Raw genomic sequence first — 17,479 nt, 5'->3', positions numbered from 1 at the left:
CTGTATATGTAAACTGTTTTTGGAGGGTTGTTTGTAGTTGGCTGGTATGAAAGGTAATCAGAGAAAAGTAAACAATAGCATAATTTTCAACAATCTTCATTGGAAAATATCACGATTTTCCCGTTTAAGGGTTAACTATTTAAATCATGGTGGAGATTGGAGAATCTTTGTTTTAAAAGCTAGACAACGAGAGAAAAACAAAATGTCATACAAGGTGTTGCAGAGAAACACTGTTCAGCCATCGAACCACAGCCCGGCTCACAACTATCGAGAGTTTTGTTCTTCATACTCTCTCGAATTGATAAAACGCCATCTGTGTTGAAATGTTGTAAGGGTATCATGTGACTTATGTTTGTCCAATCAGCGTAAGCCAGCTGGACTTCGTCTGCCTTTACAGGAACTTCATTGATTTCGTCCACGTTGACTAAAAACGCCGGTACAGATTGACTTGTATCTTGTGTAGTAAGCAGGAGCAGTTGCTGCGGACAAAGTAGCTGCTGGACGACCAACAACTTGTTTCTTACCTCAGGACAATTATATATATATATAATCAAAATGTATACTTGGACGTTAATTTCTTTGGTTGTTTTCGTCTTTCTCAGTTGTGCGTTACAATTTCACCAAACAGACGCCAAACTAAAAGAAGGCGATTGCGAAGGTAAGTTTTGGTTTTGCTGATTTGTGATAATCAAGCTCCGAAATCATTGTTTTTTAGTCGGTATCTCGCGTAACGGTAGCTTCCGTATATTTCCCTGTATCGCCGGCGATGACTTCGGACTTTATGATGACTCGTCACTTCCTGGTTTCAGCGCAGACGTCAGGTCCTAGGGCGAGCTACTGATTTGACCGACGATTCGTACATTGTACGTGTACAATCTCAACATGGAAATGAATGAATGAGCAAATGACAAGTACATGTAGTTGAAAAGTAGCCATGTAGTTATCATAAAGTGAATATATTATTGATATCGAATAAGCATATAGTATACCATGGAGGTAGAAAGATATTGTATCTCCATGAGTATACCTACATAAAGTTACCAGATACTATGAACACAAGAATAGTAGGTTGGTATACATAGTTGTAATCTCGAGACGAAACATATGAAAGAATGATGAATACCCAGGAATATAGATATGCATATGCATGTGTTCGTTAAATCTTTACTATACATTGTATGCCATGATTTGGATATTGTTATGTTAGACCATGGATGTACATCCATGGTTAGACAATAAAAAGTAATTTATGAACAAGCGCAATAAACAAGTCCTGAACAACATCTGCCAATGTAGTCCTTTTATGACGAAATAAAACACTAAAACTCACTTCATCAAATTTATTAGTGACATTCTATACGCATTAATAGTAATACCTGTAAAACAAACTCAGATTATCTTCATACAGATCATTTTCATGTAGTACCAGGGTATATCGGTATAATCTGTGAAGGTACAATGTGTACATCTGGTGATGTGCTTGCGGCTAATCTGTGGTTGCAAAATAGTTGGTCTTTGTTGTAAAATCCAGATCAAATTAAGTTTTACAGGGTTAGGTATCATATGGTGTCCTGTTAATTGACCCCATCATCTTTCTTTCTCATTCAAAGAACATGCTCGCACATTCACAGTAACAAAGGATTTTCGTTTCAGTTCTTAACTTTGTCAATTTTGCACCATGAATTATTTTGAATCTAAATGCTAGCTTTTGAAATTTCACTCTAGTTTGGTGTTTTTGTTTTTGTCCATATATGCTATACAAAGAAGCTCACACATTAAAAAAACCCTCTGATAGCCTGTTTTTGATAGCAGTAAGCCAATGCTGTGCCAATAGCAACTGTGTTGTAATTTGCAGTTTCCATTGGGGCTCTGTTTTGCTTGTTTACAGTGCCCTACAATACCAGTCTCAATAAAGTACGGTAACATAGCATTTGTTTGTTGCAAGAACTATATTAATTATGCCAATTGTCACAATTAAACTCTCCAGCAATCAATATGTCACTAAATAAAAGCATATAAAAACGTTTCGACCAGAATAGTTTCGCCAGACTTCTACAAAAGCCACAGCAGTTTTTTTTTTTTTTCCTGGCTATGGTTATTTTGTACGTTACGAGCACTGCATGTTTATATTTGTATATACGTGGCATATTTATATTCATTTACTGGTGTCTTCTATGTTTTCAGCAAATATTAATATGCCGCGAGTTAAATGATCCATTTATTAGTGTTTTAAAATGAATGCATAATATCATTGTTTAATATTGATTTTTCTTTCAGTGTGTATTAAGGTACTTACTGACTTTGAAAAAAAGCTAACAGATGAAGACAGAAAAGATTCATCATTTATCGACACAAAGTTAAGGGAACACTGCAAAAATTTGAAGAACCAAGATAACAGATTTGTAAGTGCATGTATATGTATTCAGTTGATAATATGTCAAAAATGGGAGATTTTGTATTGGTGAAAATTTCCTAAAAGGTCTTAAAGACATAGAGTATAAATGTTAATTGAGAAATGTTGTCACTATTATCATTATCCCATCAACAATCTGTTCTTGAAGCAATTTGTTGTTGCACCCATATTTAATATACAGATTGTGAAAATATTTTAATTTTATAGTTTTGTAATTGGTGGTTTTATTCAAAACTAGTCACGAGGCCCATATTGACCTGTGACTAATAAACTAAGAAACATTTATGTTCACTGACATTGTGTTTTAATTTATATTCTGCTGCTAATAAAATGCAATGTGGCAGTCAGCTGAGACCTTAGTCCAATAAAACACATATTCAACCACTATGGTATTGTAGTACCCATATAAGTACCATATGGTGCATTTGAATAATAATAATTACAAGAAATTGTGCATGTCTGGTTCCATCTGTTCATATCTCGCACATGCTTTGATCAATAAACGTTGTATATACATCAGTACATGTGCTGAACACAGTGGTACCTTGATACACTTCTTTTGCTTTTTAAATCTTGTTTAAAATGGCCGTTTGGCAGCCATTTTGGTTTGAAGAATGTCGTTCTGAATTCATGTATGCGACATGTTCATGTATCAGCATTAAATCAAAACTGGCTGGCTGGCGGTCATCTGGCAATTCCACATCTTATGTCACTTAATATGGATATTGCTTCAGTAGTTGTATAATATCCTGTAATACAAACAAGAACTATGTCGTTACCAGTGACTTGTTTAATTTAGTGTTGCCTTCTTGGTTTTTTTACGCATGAAATTTGTATTATAATTACTAGTAATAGGTTTCAGAATCTACTGTACATATGAATTTCAATGGTAATTTTGCTTTGACAGTAATGGCATATAGCATGAAACTTTCATTATTTTTTATTTTCAGTGTTATTATATAGGTGCTACAGTTGATGCAGCAACTGGTATTCTTGGAGAAATCTCCAAGCCATTCACAATGCATTTGCCACCTGCAAAAGTGTGCGAGAAACTAAAGAAGAAAGATAGTCAGATCTGTGAATTGAAATATGGTGAGTAGTTCTAGCACATGTGCCAATGACTTATGTCTGAAGCTGTTTTTTTTCCACTGGTGCTCAATACTTGTGTAAAAACACTGCATGTCTGGTGTATCAAAAGTACATGTTGTTGTCTAGATATTGGCAGCCATCTTGGTGACTTTTCAACAGTTTCCTATACCTTTAACACGTACCTCTAACGTACATTGTGGGGAGGAGCACTTTGGGATGTCACATGCAGTTTATTTGACCGGTGCATTCATCTGCACTTGACAATGACTGGCTGGTGGATCTACCATGCTTGAAAAACTATTGATAGAGTGAATTATTTCCATTGCACGAGTACCTAATATGAAATCTAGGAAAGTGGTAGATCCCCGAGGTGCTGTACAGTATACATGTCGTCAATAAATATTGAAACTACATCTTGTAAAATACTCTAACATGTTCTTGATAATTCAAGATGAGCTAATTTTACGTGGTCATGGTTCAATTTGAGTGCTGTGTAGTTGTTTATCCTCATTGTATGGAGTACTCCTCACCTGCCAAAATAGTGTTTAGTTAGCAGATTTGCATTAAATTGAAGAGATATAAAATGTTGTTTTATTTTTCCCCCAATCCTCTATATGTAAGAAAACTCATTCTTGGAAAGTGTTGAATTTTGAAATGCTTATCAGTTGCATACAAGAGAAAGCAATAGGTGATTTCCGGTTCATCTGCGAGATCTTGAAAGTTGCGTGAAAGACGTGCGCCGTACATCTGCCGCAAAAATCGAACGATTTGATTCTGAACTCAAATTTCTTTATGTCATAGCTCACATGGAAATGGCCAATCTTTGACAGGGAATATTGCATTTGAATTACCCTTACTTCATTGAAATTGACCATCAAATGTGTACAGCACGTTATTAAGCATGGAAATGTCCCTAAAATACTTTCAGGTTTGTGGAATCCCTCGCCTCTGTTTGTCGCTGCCATGAACGTTGTTTGTCCTGTTTTTACGTTCAATTTCACGCATAATGCGGGATCTCGCAGTGAACAGAAAATCATGGGGATTTTTTTTCAGGGAGTGTATAAATAAAACTGTAAATTGCGATTGTTCTCAAAGAAAATGAATTGCCACATGTATATCTTCTTTTTTCAGAAAAACAAATTGATCTGAACACTGTGGACTTGAATAAATTGAAAGTGAAAGATTTGAAGAAGATATTAAACGACTGGGATGAAACATGCAAGGGATGTGCAGAGAAATCAGATTTTGTGAAAAAAATTCAAGAACTGAAACCTAAGTACTATAAGCAGGAGCTTTAGATGTGTTTATTTCTCACAGTTCTGCATCCCAGTGAGAAATACAAATGAAATTTGTGTATTTTTCACAACAAAGTATTCAACGTCTATCATATTGACCATTTAATTTTGAACACTTGTATATCTGGCTAGTTAACTTGAAATTGATACAAGTCTGGATTTGCCCAGAAGATATTTTCATATGCAGAGAAGCTTTCGTTAGTAGATAACATTTACTGGTTAAAGAAATTCTAATGTCACACATGTATAACAGTAAAAGAAAATGCCCCCCCCCCCCCCTAAAAAATGATATTTATTAATAAACTTTTTTGATGAGATCTTTTATACCAAAAAGTAACTTGTGATAATGTACTGTGGGAGTTCCGATTGTTACTACTGAAATTTCATTGTCTGAAAATAAATTCTTTTCTGCCTTTTTTGAATCTTGTGATTTCTGTTTTATTTGAGATTCTGGTTTGTCGACATCGAAAATATTGTTTTGTAAAATGTTGAATTTTTACTGACACTAACAGAATATAGCTCTCGAAATAAGTATTACCAGTCATCATAGTTGTATCTCGATTTTTACAAGCATTTATTTTGCAGTTTACTTTTCTATATTGTATAACTTATTTGTCTATACAGAAGTTGAGATTAAAGTAATGTAGTATTGCTGTTGAGTACAAATTGTGCATATTCACTAAAACCTTGTTGCTTTCATTCTGCCATGCTGAGTGGTCATCAGAGAATGTCATTGAACATGGTTTGTATGCAATGCAAGAATCATAATTTCTAGTAATCCAGCCATAACAGAGATTATTATACTGATAGAAATAGATCCAAACTAGTCGACCCCAACTAATCAGTTTGCTTGACTTTACGAATCCTTGTATCAGGTCTCTGGTTTAGAAGTATTATACAGGTAAATGACAATGCGTCTACAGTCAAAATGAGTCGTGTTTGAATGATCCAGTATAAAATGAATGCACTTATATCAGAGATACACTTCTAATAAAGCAAGTACATTACATACACAAGCTTGGATTGAACTCTGAACAACGTTTTGTCCAGAGTTGACATAAAGCTTTTGGACCTCATCACATTCAAGTTGATCGGGGTTGTGTCCAACTGTGACAACTTTCATGTGTAAAATGAAAAATTCTGGAATGTGTGTACACATAGACCTTAAAAGATGCATGTACCAACAAAACTTGTGATTGGAGAGTTCCAAATCCAGTGTTGATATTATGTAGGCCAGATAATTTACTTGTGTTGTGCAAATATAAAATATTTAAGTTTACTTGGGACTGCTCCAGAATGTCTCACTGTTTTGATCCCCATTTTAATGGCAGAGCTTATCATATTGACCTCCATTTTTGAGTTTCATCAATTTTAGTTTGTGTCATTTTTTGGCTGAAACCATTTTTGAACCAAAAAGCACCCCCAATGTTAGTCATCTTGGGATCAGTTTTTAGCTGGCTGTGGAGCACTTTAGCAAAAATATCCAGGCAAGTAGCTCCCACCTAAAATTATTTAATAGCGTAAAATGCCAATTTCTGAGCCAAACAACACCCCAAATGTTAATCTTATTGGGTTCAGTTCAACTGGCTGTGAATCACTCCTACCTAAAATATTCAGGCAAGTATCCAAGCCATTTTTTTGAATAAAACACCAATTTTTTAGCCAAAAAGCACCCCTAGATTTGATACCAGTATTTCATGTCATTCGATATTAATTGCATGATACAAGTACATTATCCTTTAATTATTTCTTAAGGACAGACAACAAATCGTGCAATGATCTTACAAACTACCATGTACAATTACCATATTTGCTCTATCAAATGTATCTTTGCACATGATGACAATATTTTTTTTTTAATTTGTTTACATCAATGTAATTTTGTAAACTGGCAAATTAAAGGGTGATACTTGAATGACATGCTGAGCTTTTGTCGAGTAGACAATGCATAGAAGAATTGCACAACCCTTGGATCCTCTTTAACCAGTCATCAATCTCGCGTTGAAATCTGGGAATTAGTTTTGCAGGAACACTAAAAGAATAAATCAGTTGCCCCACTGTATCAGTATTCGTTGTTGGGTTGCAATTGACGTATGCTCGGTATGTGGTCAGTAACACCATACTCAGACAGTTTGAAACATCCCGAACTTCTTCCGTGTTATACCAGTAAATAACTGGGTAACCAAGTAAAATTCCAAAAATTGTAGAAATATTCCATCTATCGCCCGGTTTGAGCTCGAGTGGAGCAGGGGAGGCACTCTCTAATGAGAACGCCCTCTGTAGTTGTAACGTGTGATCCAAAACTTGTCTGTGACATTGACAGGATGCTATCTGGGGTTCGGGCAATGTGTTTGAAACGTCAACAAGAAAATTGCTCGTCCGCTCCACAATTTTACGCAAATGGGCGACAATTGATGCACGGTTGTAAATAAACACATCATCTACCAGTGATAAACATGATAACTGTCCTGTCAATCCAGATTTGAAAGTTCCGTTAATAAACTGCTGCATCTGTTTTACATCAACTGATGCAAAGTCAAAGAGAAAACTTGGCTTGATTCCTCTGTCGACAGAAACAATGTTACTCAGTATATCCATAGTTTTCTTCAGACACGATTTAGGCAGCTTTTGTTTGATATGTTTACGCCACTCAAGAACATTTAAATCACAGGGCGCAGCCATTTTGTGCCCTTCAGGTAATTACTTAGACCCTTTAAGACAGTAAAGATTTTAAACATGCTGACAAGAATAGTACAAATTAAGCTGTCATTTCGTAAATATGTGTCACTTTTTGTACTTTATATTAATTTTTGTTTTTGTATTTTATTGTGTGTGAAATTTATAAAAATAAATATGCAGAACGATGTCAAACAGTACGTCATGCTGCACTATTTGAAGCAGCCATACTAAAATCTTTCATATGTTAGGTAGTCCATAGATACCTTTGACGTCATATACAAGCTTTCAGGAAACCAAGGAGTATTATTGTAAATATAATCTCATGAAAGTTGGATTTGAACTTGTCAGAATCATGTTTTGAGTGTCTTTCGTGGTTACTAGGTATGTATACGTCGTAATCGATACGGCCCGACTTGGTAGAGCTGCAACGACAGATCTTGATTTCAGCACGGTAGCTTGACACGGGATGAGTGTATATTATTTTACCTGTTCACTTGATTGCTTTCTCATGGGCATAATATCGCGTCACGAACACGTATACCGACGTATTGATTATTAATTTAGCAAACAAGTTCAGTGCCATATTGTCAATCAACAGTGATTTGAGAAGTAAATAATAATCAACAAAACATTGACTATCTAGCACTGATTTCTTCTTTCAAGTTCTAATTTCACCGTGCAAAATATTTTCATTTATTTGTACGTTGGAGTCAACATTGAAACCATGTTTATATACTCATAAATATTTATAAACACAATCCATCACAATATTTTTTTTTTAATTTCTTCACACTTGAGTGATATCAAATTCAAAATAAAATACATACTATCTGTACATTCTTTATATTTTTTATAATTGTAGAGTAAAATGTGTAGCTGCTGATTTTAATTAAAATGTAGGTCAATAAATAATTTATAATATTCATGTTTTTGTTGACACCAGTGTATCAACATCTCCTAGTACTGGCTACTCTGAAATCAACAATGCTGTGTACATTATAAACTTTTTTTAAAACCTAAATAATTATGTTCTCAAATGCCTGTTACACATTGTATGAGCGTGTACATTGACCTTGACTGTTCCAATTTCTTCCCGATTGATGCATGAATTCTTAGCTATACATAGGGTAGTTTTGTAAAGAGACTAAATTCAAATGAAAAAGTTTTATACAGCATATTTATGACAAATAAACATGCCTTTATTGACTCCAGGGTGAACTTCAACTACTTAGAAGCATTTATTTATGTGAATTGAACTAATAAAATTGGAGATAATTATAATTCAAGATAAAAATGAACAAATCTATAAAACATGTATCACCTTCTGTAAATATTTATTAAAATATAACATGCCTCCTCGAATAAATAAATAATGCAGGATGATAATGAAGTAAAGTAATTGTATCCCTGTGTGTATATTTGGCCATATTATTTTACCCGGTAGTATATAGTTGGCAATCATATCCTATTGTAGATTTGATGATAGTCTGTTTTACTGAATTGTTAATTATTTTTCAATGAACCCCAATTTTTTTTTAGATGTGCTACTAAGAACCCACAATGGTGTTATTGGATGGAGGTAGCCTGCCTGTAAGCGAAGAAGAGCTTGATGCAGTATTCACCATCTTGGATCCTACTTTTATTGGTTATCTCACTGTACAACAACTGCAGGATTTCCACTATGCACTTTATAGCTCCACCATTGATAATGACCAAGTAGTGGCAGCAGTGGATCAAGTATGTGGGACGAGCTCCAAGGGGAGGTGTGATAAGCAGCACTTCCTTGCGACCCTCTTGGAGCTGAACAGACGTATGAATCTAGAGCAGAAACTATGGTGGGACTTCAAGGTTTTAGATAAATCTGGTACCTGTACTATTTCGACCAAGGATGCCCTTTTTCTTCTCAAAGCAACCCATGGGGAGAAATTCTCCATGCATATGTGGAATGCGTTTATGAAGTCACGAGACTTTTCAAATGATGCGGTGTCTTTCCATGAAATCCTTATGTGGCTGTGTAGTATTCCAGATGGTCCCCCTGCAGATGACGAAGAGCTCAAGGAACAAGCCGAGAATCTGGACACGGAGAAATTACGAGAAGAATATAAAGATCACAAGAAATTAAAATTAATGCAGGTATTGTGGCCACAGTGTCATCAATATCATCTCATTAATATTCATGATACACAGTGTAATCATTATCACCTGTCTGATTATTCATGTCATCATTTTCATTGCATGAATATTCATGATGTGTCATCATTATCACTTGATGAATATTCATGATATTGTGTGAAAAGCCAAATAAGTAACCAGAGAAGAACAACAACAAAAAGAATAACAAAAAACAGAAACCTGTCAAGCGTATTTATTATGATTGCCACATTGAAATACTTCAAGGTTTTTGTAATTTTACCTCGTAACTTTGCAAAACACATAGGTCTACTCGCATAGTGAATAACTTCAGGCAAGTCTGAGTATAATTATTCATTCCTATATTTCAGCGTTTTGAAATCAAATCGAAGAAATGACGTTTTTCATAAATTATTCCACCTTACTAAAATGTTTTTATGTTTTCCCAGGAGGATGACCAGATGCTTTTAACTGACTACAGAGAGAAGGAAGATTATCGTGATCAATTTACAAAAGGATCTAAGAAAAAATACAACAGGTTAGAATTGTGACAGAGACTGAATTAATCAAAATATGAGTTGAATAAATAAGTTTTCTCGATCTAGAGTACTGTAAATACTGTAAACATTTGAATCAGTTTTCAAGATTATGTGACACACGTTGTGTGTGAAAGATTATTGCCGAAATACACATACTAGAAACTACAGTTTACCGGTACTGTAATGCATTGCTGGAAGTACTGTAAAATGACTAATTTTTCACTGGGTTTAAATTTCACTGATTTACCATTTCAGGGTATTCAGTGGGTTTTGAATTCATGGTTTTATCATTTAGATAGTGTGTTCTATGCTAAATTTTACATATTCACTGGGTTTTATTTGTGTGCATTTTCCAGTCTGTGAAATAAGCAAAGCTAAAACCCAGTGAATGATTAACCCCTTTACAGTACTAGTGTGACACGGATTTCCGACAAAAATGGGGAGTGTCAGCAAAAATAATAGATTCTAGATCCAGGTTGTGCTTACGTATAACTTTTATTGACTGAGTTTCACGCCATCGAGCAGGAAGAGGCCCAAGTAGGGGATTTCCCTGACCACGTGACTCAGGTCAAACACCTCCGGCCGCATAGCGTTGCAGGCGGATCGAAAATAGAACAGGGGTGGACTACTCTGTTCTATATGAGTGTACAGGGAATTATTCTGTCCCGTTGCGGTACGCTCATTCCTTGCATTTTGGTATTGTATAAATAATAATAAATAAAATTAAAGGGGTGTCCCAAACAGCTCGTCACATCCTCCCTCTGTTTGTCGAAACGACGTCCTCGGCGTTTAACTAATCCCAAGGCTAAACACTTTGCACTTTAGCTTCTTCCTTTGATTTTGTGAACATTGACATGAGGTAGTCTGCAAATCTCGCAGGTGGTTGTCTAACTCGCTGTGGATAACGTTGAATTGGTTCTGAGGTTGATTCAGAGTTCTGGCATGATGTATTACTTGCTAGTGTACGCGAGAGATCTTGAGTTGAGTTAGTGGAAACTTCCCTTGGAATGTGTAAAGATTCTGTCACATTTATTTGTGTTCCTGTGGGTGAGCATGATGGTTGCTCTGTTAAAGCAGTTGGGCTACCTGTGACAATTGGTGGCTCAGCCTGTATAGTTGGGTTTGGCTGATGTTGAATGACATTGTTCAATGTTGAGGTAGTTTCTATTACAGAGAAGTGTGGGGTTATATCTGTTTGAATGGATGTTAGTGGTGTCTGGCTAACAGAGAATTCAACAACATCTCCATTAGGTTCATCTTCGTTATCACTCAGATCATCTATGTCTGGAGTTGATTCTTGGCAGGTTGTTTCCTTTTGTTGTTTATGTGGAATATCTAGATTACTAGGTAGGAATGTACAAATTTTAAGCATATTGCGATGTAGGGTTCGCTCCTTGCAACTAGTTTCTGACCGTACAACATATACAGGCGAGTCTGGTTCCAGTTGTTTGACTATTAAATATGGTTCAGATTCCCATTTGTCACCAAGCTTATGCTTGCCAGTTTGTTTTAGTTTAGCTAGCACACGGTCTCCTGTATTGAATGGTATAGCCTTAGCTTTCTTGTCGTATCTGGTTTTCTGACGATCCCTAGCCTTATCTGCATGTTCTGTTGCTGTTTTGTAGGCGATTTTTAGTCTTTCTCGCAGAGATTTGACATAATCTGATGGATCTACACCCACACTAGATTGGCTGTTAGCTTTGTCAGTGTGGAAAATCAGGTCTACGGGAAGGTTTGGGTGACGACCATACATTAAATAATGCGGAGAGTAACCTGTTGAATCGTGACGAGTGCAGTTGTATGCATGAGTCATTGCTTCAAGATACTCCTTCCAATCTGCTTTCTGTGATTGATCCAAGGTGCCTAGCATATTCATGAGAGTTTGATTGTATCTTTCGGTCATGCCATTCCCTTCTGGATGATAAGGTGTGGTATGGGTTTTGGACATCCCAGCCATCTCACAAAGCTCCTTGACGACTGCGCTTTCGAAATTTCTACCTTGATCTGAGTGTAGTCTCTTGGGGAATCCATATTGAGAAAAGAAGTATTTCCACAGTATTTTGGCCACTGTTTTAGCTTTCTGATCTGGTGTTGAGTAGGCCTGTGCATATCTCGAAAAATGATCGGTAAGAACCAGTACATTCTCGATGCCGCCTTTAGATGGCTCTAAAGTTAGAAAGTCCATACATACCAGCTCCAAGGGCGCAGAAGTACGAATACTCACAAGTGGTGCTCTGTCTGCCGCTGGTGCAGCCTTGCGCAAACAACATCGTTTACATTCTTCACACCACACTTTCACTTGTGTGTACATCTGTGGCCAATAAAACCTACTACGAATAAGGTCCAGTGTCCTCTCAAAACCAAGGTGTCCCATATGGTCATGGAGAGCTTCAAAGATAGATCTACGCAGTTTAACTGGCAGGACCAATTGGTAGACTGGGTCTAAATTAGACGAATTCACCACACGGTAAAGTACACCTTCTCTCACACAAAGCTTATCCCATTGTCTCACGATCATCTTAGCCCTGCTGTTCAAACTGTCTATCTGTTTCCTATTTGGCTTTCTCTGTAGTTTTCTGTAGGAAAGTGCTGGGGCGACCTCAACATCTTCCAGTTGATTTAATTCTAACTCCACAGGGGTCATGACAGGTAATGTGTTCGTCCCATCATTAGAAGTAATATCATACTCTGCGCTCTTTGTAGGTAGCTCAATATGTTTGTGCATACCACAAACTCCACGAAAAGTGTCTGCGACTTCACTCTGTGGCATTCGCGAGAGTCCATCGGCGTTTGCATTATTTTTTCCAGGTCTGTATTTGATGTCAAAGTCAAATAATGCAAGCTGTGACACCCATCGTTGCCCTGTTGCGTCTAACTTTGCCGTTGTCTGAACATAGACGAGCGGGTTATTGTCCGTTAAAACAGTGAAGGTGTTGCCATATAGATGTTCCCTGAACTTATCTGTGACTGCCCACTTTAGGCATAGAAATTCCAGTTTATGGGCTGGATACCTGGTTTCAGCGGGTGCCAGACCTCTGCTGGCATAAGCTATTACTCTCTCTCTCCCTTCCTGTACTTGTGCTAGTACTGCCCCCAAACCTTCTCCTGAAGCATCGACCTGTAAAATAAAGGGTTTACTAAAGTCGGGGTAACCAAGCACTGGGGCAGTAGTCAACTTCTCCTTGATTTGTCTGAAGCTACTATCACATTCTTCAGACCATACAAAAGCGGTTGGGATACTCTTTGGCTGTTTACTACCCTTCTTCTTCTTCCTTGGGTCTCCTGAAGTCAACCGAAACAAAGGTGCTGCCAACTTTGAATATCCCTTGACAAACCTCCGATAATACCCTGCGAACCCAAGGAACTGAAGCACTTCCTTTCTGTCTGCTGGTGTCTTCCAAGACCTGACTTTGTCAGTCTTCTCTGGGTCAGTTGATACACCATGGCGGGAAACAACATGACCTAAATAATGCACTCTCTCTTGCAGCAGATGGCACTTCTGAGGTTTAAGTTTCAACCCATGTTCACGTAACCGATTGAACACCATTTGCAACCTATCTACATGTTCCTCAAATGTTCTTGAAAAAATGATTATGTCGTCAAGGTAGATCAACAAAGTACTGAAGTTTTGGTCACCAAAGCATGTCATCATAAGGCGCTCAAATGTAGCTGGAGCATTTTGGAGGCCAAAGGGCATTCTATTCGCCTCAAACAAACCCATTGGGGTAGTAAATGCTGTCTTTGCTCTATCTTTCTCCGCTATCTCCACCTGCCAATAGCCAGCAGTAAGGTCAAGTGTTGAAAAATATTGTGCTTGACCAAGAGATTCCAATGCATCGTCAATGCGAGGGAGTGGAAATGCATCTCGTATTGAGCGGAGATTTAGCTGCCTATAATCAATACAAATTCGCGGTGTTCCATCCTTTTTTCGAACAATCACTATCGGAGAGGCATATGGACTCTTACTTGGACGGATAATGCCAGCAGACTGCATGTCTTCCAGGTGTTTCTTCACTTCCTGATATTGAGATGGTGGTATCCGTCTAGGAGGTAGACGGAATGGGTGGTCATCAACTAATGGAATCTCATGTTGGATTGTTGAGGTTTTACCATAATCAAGGGCATGCTGTGCGAACACATCATTGTTCTTTCTCAGTAACTCCTTTAGCTGGTCCAACTCATCCCCATTACTCACTGCTGACTGACTCAAGTCAACGTCAGGTAGATTGGCTTCTGTGTTATTTGAACTACGACAAGCAGCTGACTTAACATGTCTATGTGATCTACCATATTCATGACCTGAACCATGGTGTGCATTTTTCTGTTCCACTGTACTACCCCTTTCGATAAAATCATTCTCAGATTCTTCTGGGGTGCCTGGGAAGTCCTGAACCATACTAACTGCATGTAGATCTGCAACATGGACTCTAGGCCGGATGGTCACTGGTCGCTGATTTAGGTTATTTACTCTAACCTTAATCAAACCACTATCTACATTAACTAACATTCGGCCAACCACTAGTCCATGGGGTAACTGACTATCTATAGGGTTCTCTACCAGCGCAGTATACGACTTCCCCTTTGGGCCTCTTGGTACTGTGCACAATACATGAGCCTCTTGTCCTGGAGGTATTTCCATATGGCCACGTCCAACACTTCTGGCTGGCCCAATACAACCAGTCTTACCTCCAAGCTCAGTTTTCTGTAAAGTCTGATATGTGTTGTACCACACCTTCGACTTCTTACGTACAACACTCTCATAACATTTACCATACACAGCTCTCAATGCATTCTGACTTCTACGAATCACATTTGTTCCTATTAACAAGGGAACATCCTTGCGGTACTCAGTCACAGGGACAACAAAGGTAGGCACATGGAGATATTGTTGCCCAAGAAACATCAAATCAACATAAATAACTCCATAATGAGGCACATCCGATCCACCAGCTCCTTCAATCTCCACGTCAGACGGTTCACATTCCAGGCTTCTAAGCTTTTGGTGTGCTTGACAGAATTCATCTGTCACAGTGGTAACCTGAGAACCAGAATCAATCAATGCACGGCATATTTTGCCATTAATTTTGACCTCTGCCTCATTTAAAGGTCCAACAACTTGTTGCACTGTCTCTGCACTCCAGCTGGAATTTCTGTTAACTTGAACTGGGGGACATTTGACACTGTCACCTGTGGATAGTCCCTTTTCCACAGGCTTTACTCGTTTAAAGGCCTGTTTCCTTTCCTTGCTGCCCCACCATCCTGTGGTGTATTACGACATCCAATAGCAATATGACCGGGTTGTTTACATCGAAAGCAAATTATCTCAGAACTATATGACTGAGTGCTTTGAACTGGTTTGTCTACTTTGTCAGACGCAGACTGACCTTTGGATTCTAACCTATCTAGCCGACTGGATTGCTGCTCCTGAGTCAGGACTATTTTATGTAGTAATGATGTAACCTCTGCAAGATCATGGGTAGTTGAACCTGCAGCAGCACTGCTGTCTGTGTAATGACTATCTTTAGACTTTTGCGGTTGACTCTGTGATTTCTTAACTTTCGATGCAGCAGGTATGGCTCTTTTCTCTCTGGCTATTTGTCTGAGTTCCTGTTGTAATCTATGGAATGTCATTCGCCTCGGCTCCATTGGTGCTAGTCTATTGTAGAGGTCAGTATCATTTATGCCCTTCATGAACTGTTGGGTCAATTTGTAATCCCTGTCAGAGAAGGGGTTTCCACAATTTTGTGTTTCTTCGATGGTTCTCATAATGTCCTCTAACATGATTGCATAAGTTGAAGCAGACTCACCAGACTTCTGTCTTCTCTCATAGAAATCAGCCATTGGGTCAAGTGAAAGTAACCCATCACCATATTCCGCCTTCAGTTCATCCAGTGCATTCTGTGGTCTCTGTTGCTCTTTGGGCAAATTCAGCACCAGTTTGCGGGCTTCCCCACTCAAATGTCGCACTATTGTTGAAAATTTTACCTTTTCATGCATAGCTCCAGCATCCATCAGGTATTGTATATCTCTTATCCAGTCCTCTATGAGTATTTTACCATCAAGCTGACCATTAAAAACAGGGACATTACGAACTTGATGTGATGACGTAATGTTATAATGTGGTTCAACTCGTGGGTTTAACACTACAGGTTGACTAAATTGTGGTACTGGAATTAAAGGTGGTTGCAAATACTGTCCTGTGCTTTGATTGCCCGGGTGGTATGGTGTCGATGTTGCCACTGGTAAACAATCTGACATGTTGTATGGAATGGGTGGCTGGCTCTGATATTGTTGCTGTGCATACCTCTGGTGTGTATTATAGTGCACCGGGGTCGCTGTGGGTATGCTGCCAGTAGGTGGTGGAGTATATTGTTCACCCATTGGTACTGGACCATCCATAGTTAGCAAATCGTGTGGGTTTCCATTTTCCATGATGATACCATACAGTCAGTCACATGTAATGAAGAATACTACAACAGTTTACCACACACTGGCTCCAATAACATTACAGTTGAACTTCATACAAAGTCGAACTGGCTCCGCCTGTCCTGCACAAATAATCCTAGATCCTGGTCTCGGCACCAAAAGATGTGACACGGATTTCCGACAAAAATGGGGAGTGTCAGCAAAAATAATAGATTCTAGATCCAGGTTGTGCTTACGTATAACTTTTATTGACTGAGTTTCACGCCGTCGAGCAGGAAGAGGCCCAAGTAGGGGATTTCCCTGACCACGTGACTCAGGTCAAACACCTCCGGCCGCATAGCGTTGCAGGCGGATCGAAAATAGAACAGGGGTGGACTACTCTGTTCTATATGAGTGTACAGGGAATTATTCTGTCCCGTTGCGGTACGCTCATTCCTTGCATTTTGGTATTGTATAAATAATAATAAATAAAATTAAAGGGGTGTCCCAAACAGCTCGTCACACTAGGAATGGAATTTGTGAACCACTGCAACAAAAAATTATGATGAAAACAAAAACGCATTTTTTTTCAACAGTTATGTTATCAATTTTCGAATTTGAGGAGCATTTTTTGGTGTTTTTCTGCTGATTGGTGGTTAGCACAAAAATAGGGGTGCCTAGTTAGTTTCAGATTAACATTGCCATTGTATTCATATTGAATTCTTTTAGATGGGATAAAGGTGGCGTTGAGGCATTAATATTTGATGATGGTACAGACTATGAGGAAAATACCATCAAGGCACGAGACAGGGTTAGAGCCAATGACATTCTTGATTCGTTGGAGTATAAGTATGAAATGTTGAGACAGAAGCTCTTCCGGGAATGTATACAAAGTCATGTTGGTAAGTAAATTTAGTGTCAAAAGATCG

At 38.1% G+C, this 17,479-nt stretch overlaps 3 protein-coding genes across 4 annotated transcripts in view; 2 read left to right on the top strand and 1 right to left on the bottom strand.

Annotated features, from left to right (window-relative positions):
• Positions 1-423: 423 nt before the first annotated feature.
• Positions 424-5,463, top strand: LOC100313555 (ARMET-like protein). Its single transcript, NM_001168032.1, is given in 4 exon segments — positions 424-658; positions 2,278-2,402; positions 3,364-3,505; positions 4,634-5,463. Coding segments are annotated over 4 exon segments (537 nt in total). The 5' UTR covers positions 424-555; the 3' UTR covers positions 4,801-5,463.
• A 1,230-nt stretch (positions 5,464-6,693) lies between these two features.
• On the bottom strand, positions 6,694-7,479 carry LOC102805343 (UPF0739 protein C1orf74 homolog). Its single transcript, XM_006816326.2, has one exon. The coding sequence runs from the start codon at positions 7,477-7,479 to the stop codon at positions 6,694-6,696; it is 786 nt and encodes a 261-aa protein (XP_006816389.2).
• A 271-nt stretch (positions 7,480-7,750) lies between these two features.
• LOC100366570 (uncharacterized) overlaps positions 7,751-17,479 on the top strand; it is a 57,760-nt gene continuing 48,031 nt past the window's right edge. For both annotated transcript variants that reach the window (XM_085496988.1, XM_085496989.1), the window contains exons 1-4: positions 7,751-7,857; positions 9,016-9,609; positions 10,056-10,144; positions 17,280-17,452. In XM_085496988.1, coding sequence (XP_085353114.1) covers positions 9,037-9,609; positions 10,056-10,144; positions 17,280-17,452 — 835 coding nt within the window. In that variant the 5' untranslated portion in view covers positions 7,751-7,857; positions 9,016-9,036. The remainder of the gene's footprint in view (positions 7,858-9,015; positions 9,610-10,055; positions 10,145-17,279; positions 17,453-17,479) is intronic.

The sequence above is a fragment of the Saccoglossus kowalevskii genome, chromosome 3 (assembly GCF_978046115.1).
Source record: "Saccoglossus kowalevskii chromosome 3, keSacKowa6.1, whole genome shotgun sequence".
In the NCBI taxonomy this organism is placed as follows: domain Eukaryota; kingdom Metazoa; phylum Hemichordata; class Enteropneusta; family Harrimaniidae; genus Saccoglossus; species Saccoglossus kowalevskii.
Note: the sequence above shows the minus strand (reverse complement) of the source record. Positions and strands in the feature narration are given on the sequence as shown.